Here is a 7060-nt window from a genome sequence, read left to right as displayed (position 1 = left end):
GCATTCTTTGTTCCCGTGACTTTTTCAGTTAATGTTTATTTTATTGTCTGTTCAGTAATTTTTATATTGTAAAAAAAACATCTGATAGCCAATGATAAGGTGACACTTGTCCACACTTAACATTTTTTATTAGACCTAACGGAAACCTAACAGAAGGGACCAAAACGATACTAAAAAAAACTTAAATATTCAATCAATCTTTTTTTTAGTTAAGTGACCAAAGCGAGACCAATTAAATTCTTCCTCTCTATGTTTTGTTGTTCTTATTCATAGACACAAACTAGGTGAAGTTCCTTCTTTGATGAGGAAAATGTCAAAATTGTAAATATAAAATGAACACTAGTAGTGCCATGGCAAAGTAGTTGTGCAGCATTGAAGTTAAAATAACAAAACATATCTGTTGCAGTTGTTGGAGGTACTTCATGCATGCTATTATCTTTATTTATTTGGCTTTTTTTCAATTGTATATTTGTATTATATTTTTTGAGTAAAAAAAAATATTAAGTAAAGATTAGCAAATGGGATCAAAGTAATTTTTTTATATTTTGAATTTGTTAATATGAGGAAATTAACACAAGAGAAAACATTACATTCATAAAAATTACACATATTGGCCAATTAGTTCTAAATTATGATTAATATTTGATGTTTTATTTAGTTATTTCATTTGTAAAATCAGCATCCAAAAATGACTAATTTTTTTTGACAGAAAGATAATTCTCTCATTTCATTAATAAGGACATCTTGAATACAATCAGGTAATACAGTAAAATAGTGGATATTAGCATAAAATGTGGCCGCCCTAGCAAGTCTATGAGCAATCTCATTTTCTTGTCTCCTAATAAACTCTACCTTTGAGTTTGTGAAAAAAGATGAGAAGGTAGTCCTACATTCTCTGATGATAGCTCATAAATCAGATACATCATTTCTAGTATTGTGAAAACTATCTACTACTCTATTAGAGTCGAGCTCGAAAATAACATTATTTAAATTCTGCTCTTTTACCCTTCTGATAGCATATAAAAGACCGATAGCTTCTATCTCAGACACATCTAAGAGCAAACTAGTTCTGATTTTGATTTGATATTTTATTTGGTATCCAAAAAGCTACTAGTTTTTCAGTTTGGTAAATTCAGTGTAGTCAAATAGCAGCTATATTGATGTTATATTGCTATAGTGAAATTTGAACAAATTGTTTTTGTTATATGATACATTTTTTTACTATAAAATGGTTTCAAATAAATGATCAAAATTTCTTCAAAAATGAATAAAAAAATATCTTATAAAATGCAAAGACTGTAATTTTTTATTTTATTTTTAACACATTAAATACTATAACTATATGACATTTTATTTGTGTTTAATTCACCAAAAAAACTAGATTTTTATTAACCACCGTAATTTTTTTTTTATAGTGGCCGGGATTTTAATCTCAGACGTTGCATATTTTATACATTGTCCCAACCAATCGAGCTAAACTCACGAGGACGTAATAATTTTATTTTAGTAATCACTAGTTGTTTTTAATTCACCTATAAAAAAAACTAATTCTTCTATTCCAAAAAAAGCAGTGTCTAATTTTTTTATCAAAAACAAACTGTTTATCAAAATTAAATTATGATTCGACCAAAAATAAAAGTATAATAAGATTAAAAAAAATTCTCTCAAAAAAAAAAAAAGATTAAATTTATTTTGCCGGTTTTGTATTTACCGTTATCGTCTCTATATAAAATCACGGAGTTACCATATTTCTCTTTCATTCATTCGTAGTTTGTTTCATCACTGCTGCGAAGTGTTAAATTTCGCGATCTGAATAAACCCTTCTTCCTTCTTCGGCGATTCAATTAAATGGATAAAGGAAAGGGTGTGATGGGTTCTTCAGGACGAAGATGGGCCGTTGATTTCTCCGATAACTCAACTTCTCGCGATATCATCGATCCTCCCGGTTTCTCACGCGCTTCCCTCGATCAAGACGATTCTACCCTTAGTCGCCAAAAGAAAGATGCTGAATCCAATTGGAAATCTCAGGCATGCTTCCCATCTCTTCTTCAATTCAATTTAGTGTAACCTATGTATAATTTCTGTATATGTTTTTTTTTATATTGTTTTGAATTTATTATAATCTTTTATTCATGATAATATTATTGTTATTAGTAAAAAATTTAGATCAGTCGGTCTCCTTCCATTCCTTTCTTATGAGTTGAGTTGTGGGCGTACCAACAAACTATTTACATGATCGTTCGAAAGCATGGGAATGATTGACCGATCTAATAAGTACTAAGTACTAATTATTGTAACTAACTATTACATCTGATTGTAATTGTTATTGATTAATTCTATTATTGGAAACAGAAAGCTTGGGAAGTTGCACAAGCACCATTTAAGAACTTGTTAATGATGGGGTTTATGATGTGGATGGCTGGTAACACTGTTCACTTGTTTAGTATTGGTATTACCTTCTCAGCTCTTTGGCAACCCATAAGTGCCTTACAGAGTGTTGGAAAAAGTAAGTATCATTTCTATCACCTCCTTTTTTGTTGTTTGGTTAAATAAACCAAGTGACGATCACCACCTGAAACTCCTACACACCTGCGAGATTTCAGGTGTAGATGTCCAGCCTAACAATACCGACAAGATTTCAGGTGTAGATGTCCAGCCTAACAATACCGACAGTGTCAGTTGAGCTAGACCTTACTAAATCTCCGTCTCCTTTCAATGATTGTAATTGTATATATAAACTGGTGTTGCTCATCATAATTAATATAACTTGATATCTCTAGATAACGTGGTTGATTACATATAACTTGATGTCTCAAGATAACGAGGTTGATTATTTATATTGTGGATGAAATTTGGTCTTGTTTTGATGAATAACTTATTCAAGGGTTTATATTCTAAGTGTTGTGCTTATGTATAAGAAATTTATATAAAAAAAGATAAAATAAAGTAGAACTGGTTTCATATAAACTATAAGTTGTTAACGTAAGCTATCATAGAGATCTTATGGATATAAGCTGAAAACAACTATGGACATGTCATAAGCTCTTTCAATCAGTCTCATAATTGCTTTTGCTAGTAGATAAGCTCAAATAAGTCAATCCAAACAAGGTTTTCATATGTACTGTTGAATAGAACCATTGATCTTAGATAATCCCAGTTCTCTTCTCTTTTGGTTTGTTGTAACTCATTAGGAATTGATCTGATAAAATATGTAATTGCGTGTTTGGATGATGAACTTATTTTGTGCTCAAAACAGCTTTTAATCGAACACTTCATTTTAAACTGTGGCTTGCGATGTTAAATCTTTTAGGACCTTTGCAATTGGAACTGTGGATACATCAATAGCATTTGAATGCAATTTCAAGAATTGTGATAACCATAATGTAAAACCTTTATCAAAAGCATTTGAGACCTATAGAGCTTTAGAAGGAAAAAAATATTGTCCCCCCACCCCCACCAATCCGAAAAAAGCGTTGCCAAACATACCATTAGTTTTCGATTAACTTGTTGTCTCCTTCATTCTACATGTACGTGTAAAGATGACATGTACATGTTTCTGTTTGTTCTGTAATCATTCACGTATGTTTATTATTATTTTTTGCAGTGTTTGAACCTTACAAAGATGCTAAAGTGGAGCTTCTTGGGCCTAAGTTGGTATTCATTGCCCTTAATTTGGGAGGCATGTTACTAGGTGTTTGGAAGGTAATATTGTGCCTTGAAACAAAAATGAGTTAAATTGCTTGTAAACTCTGTTGTTTTTGTAAGTCTTTGAGTTAAATTGCTTGTATGAGTTCAAGTTAACTCTGAAAAATTGATAAACTCTTGATTCTAGCAGTGAATTTATCAGCCTAAGTATATACATGGTTTTGTTTACCTCAAATTTTACAGTTTTGGTTCATTTTGTTGGATAGTTGGGTTAAATTAGTTATGTTCTATAATGTATTTGAGGTTTAGGAAGCTAATTTAATGTCACAACAAGTTTGTCTAGATTCTTAAGTTTGAAAATCTTGGTGCCATATACTTATTATTATTTTTCCCCATTATTTATGTTACTGTCCTCTTCTGCAGCTCAATTCATTGGGACTGCTTCCTACCCACACATCAGACTGGGTGTCATCCTTAGCACCTGCTCAGGTTGGATTTTCTTTTTAAGTGCATTATACACTTTTATTTGTTGTCCAAAATATTTGAGTCCTCTGAAACATTAATTAAAACGTTGACACATTATCTTACTGTCTTCAAGGTATTATGACAATCCTAGAGCATTTTCTAGTACCTCTTCATGATTAAATGAAATATTTCAACACTTTGTTGCTCCATTCCTTTAACTTGCAGCTACATGCTTTATAAGTCTGAATTCAATTTGATTAATAGTTGTGATGTTATCACTATCTCATAGCGTAAAATTCATGGTGGAAGATTAATAGAAACCTGTAGCGACAAAAACCTGTGGGGGCCTTAGCCAATCTTGTTGAATTCTAGACAGTTTCACGTGAGCATTAGCCAGTGGGTTATATGGGATTGAGCTCTATCAAGAGGGAACCTGAGCTGTGTTGGTGCTTCATCTCTATCCATCAAATCCTGGGTAATTGCATCTACCAATATCCCCCCTCGTATGAACTTTGATAGTGATGTAGGTGGGCATTCATTGTCACTTCAACTAGAGAGCAGCTTGATGCACTCTTGAAACTGGTTATACTGGTATTTTCCCAATGTAGAACCAAATACCAAGCCCTTAGTCGCCCTCCAATGAAGTAACACAATCAATTTTCCTCCAGTGTACAGTTTAGCATTTCTGTCTGGGCATCTATTTGAGGATGATAGGTCATGCTCATCTGCAGCAAGCAACATATTGTCTTCAGATCCTGCCAAATATGTCTTAGGAAGATGGGTTCCCTATCATGCACAATAGAAATGGGGGTGGCATGTTAGAGAAACATCTTCAAGGAAAAGAATCTGAAATTGAGCGAGCTGATTACAACTGCTTGGGGGAGTAATGTGACCACATTTGCCGAATGCTGACTTTGTCAGCATCCACTGAAATTGCATTATATCCCTTATACCTACAAAATGCTACAGTAAAATCTATGCTTACTTAGTTCTTCCTAAATGACCTTGGGAAAAGGCATAGGTGTTGGGTTGCCGCCTGATGCAAAGCCTGTAATGATTTGGACACTGGCCACTATTTGAATCAACCTTCTTTGCATCTTTGAAACTCCTTTAGATGTTATGGAGCTTAGAAACTCATCCTATCTTTCCTAAATGCATTTCATTACTGGTATAGAATTGACTGTGTTCTAGTGGTTAAGAGTCTTTAAACCATGGTTGAGAAACTCTAAAGTTAACTCAGAATCTAACAGTTTACAACTCTGTAAATTGAGTTTATCTCGCTTACAAGACACATTGGGATTAAACGAGTCTACAATGTAATGGTTATGTTTCCCCAGACATGCTCAAAATGAAAGTGTTCCAGTTTTGGCACTTGTCTACACAGATGTATTTAACATATTGAAGTGAACCCATCTGCAAAGGAGGTGAATAATATTGTATCCAAGTCTCAATCCTATAGCTCCTAGTAATCGAAACCGTTAACTAAAAAACATGAACAGATCCATTGGTGCTAGATTGGAACGAACCCAATTCGCTAATTTGGTGAGTGAATCCACCTCTAATGAGTTGAAACCTTGCTCTGTTGACCTGAATCCAACTCCAAACAGAACCCACTCCCACAATTTCTCTTTCTGTGTGCTGAGAGTTGTGTCGTGGTTTGTGAATTTGCCCTTCAATTTTGAATTGTGATGCTATATTCTACATGCTGTGAATTGTTTTTTTTTTTTTTTTTGTGCATATCTTGTACTTTTTATACTTGTATTAGGCATTACATGTTACATAGTAAATTTATGCTACATGTATCATGTTTATGTGTCAGTCTACCTACCCATAGCATTATATGCTATTAAAATGTTTGGGAAACAATACCTGTAGACCCAGGAAAAAAAACCAGAGGCATGCTTATTGATATAGATTTAATCAGTTTTGATTTATTTAGATGAAATGGTAACATTAATTGCAAAGTAATGCTTTCTACAAGTAATTTCTATGGCGTTGAAGCCAGAATAATATAGATGAACCACAATCATAATCATTCAGTGTATAAATAAAAGAACATATGCCATAGTGAAGAATTGGTAGATTTTAGTCAAAAACGTAAATGCATGCTGTGTTTATGTGTTTGCTGCATAAACTTTTGACCACTTTAATTTCAGAAATAATGCTTCATTTTGAAAATAAATCTATAACTGGTTTTGTCCACTGAAAAAAAATCTATAACTTGTTGGCATCTCTCCTACTTCATCCTTTTGTGATTTCCATGAGCTGCAACACCCTTGGTTTCTTTTCTTTAAGTCTTAGTTCATGACCTTACTTTTTTGTATTTGCAGGAGGTGGAGTACTCAGGTGGGGGTCTAAATTTCCGTTGATGCTCCAGTTCTTACGTTTTTTTGTCTTCTCTTGGAGTAATTTAAGGATTTGGTACTGTTAGCATGTTGTAATGGTCACAAAGGATCTCATTAGGCCTGATTTGTTTCTTATTTATGATTAATGTTACCAATACTTGCAGTCACCAAAGATTAGACATGGTTTGTAGTAGACTGAGTGATCTGAATAGTTAATAACAACATTTCTCTTTTTATGTAGGATTTGAATATTTGCACATTTATAAATCTATATCTTTCTTTTACTGCAAACCTGATGTAAAAGGAAATAGCATACTAGAAATGTTAGGGGAGGAGAATTTTTTTAGCAGTGGGGATCGAACCCGAATTCTTCCTAATATTCTTTCAGACTCCTTTCTTTAAAATGTCTATGTTGATTCACCTGTAACCTTCCCAATGTGAAGTAAGTATACAAAATATGGTTACCCTTAAGGTGTCAAGATGTATTTATTATCATAACGTATGATTGACTTTTGTTTGTCTCCAATTTGCGAGTGTCAATACGCAATTAGCTGAATAGCCAGCTTCGTGATCACTCTTTTTTTTTTTGTTGGTAGATAGATGAA

General features: G+C 33.1%; 1 protein-coding gene across 1 annotated transcript; it reads left to right on the top strand.

The window, feature by feature from the left end:
* The first annotated feature begins 1794 nt into the window (after positions 1 to 1794).
* Positions 1795 to 6801, top strand: LOC11432390 (ER membrane protein complex subunit 4). Its single transcript, XM_003588771.3, has 5 exons — positions 1795 to 2028; positions 2353 to 2506; positions 3605 to 3702; positions 4069 to 4134; positions 6441 to 6801. The coding sequence occupies exons 1-5, from the start codon at positions 1849 to 1851 to the stop codon at positions 6477 to 6479; spliced, it is 537 nt and encodes a 178-aa protein (XP_003588819.1). The 5' UTR covers positions 1795 to 1848; the 3' UTR covers positions 6480 to 6801.
* Positions 6802 to 7060: the final 259 nt, after the last annotated feature.

The sequence above is a fragment of the Medicago truncatula genome, chromosome 1 (assembly GCF_003473485.1).
Source record: "Medicago truncatula cultivar Jemalong A17 chromosome 1, MtrunA17r5.0-ANR, whole genome shotgun sequence".
Lineage (NCBI taxonomy): Eukaryota > Viridiplantae > Streptophyta > Magnoliopsida > Fabales > Fabaceae > Medicago > Medicago truncatula.
Note: the sequence above shows the minus strand (reverse complement) of the source record. Positions and strands in the feature narration are given on the sequence as shown.

What these genes read in the sequence shown, in the direction of transcription:
- LOC11432390 (XM_003588771.3), top strand. Translation starts at nt 1,849, where the DNA reads ATGGATAAAGGAAAGGGTGTGATGGGTTCTTCAGGACGAAGATGGGCC. An exon ending in AATCCAATTGGAAATCTCAG is followed by an intron (nt 2,029 to 2,352) that starts GCATGCTTCCCA and finishes TATTGGAAACAG; the next exon opens with AAAGCTTGGGAAGTTGCACA. An exon ending in TGTTACTAGGTGTTTGGAAG is followed by an intron (nt 3,703 to 4,068) that starts GTAATATTGTGC and finishes CCTCTTCTGCAG; the next exon opens with CTCAATTCATTGGGACTGCT.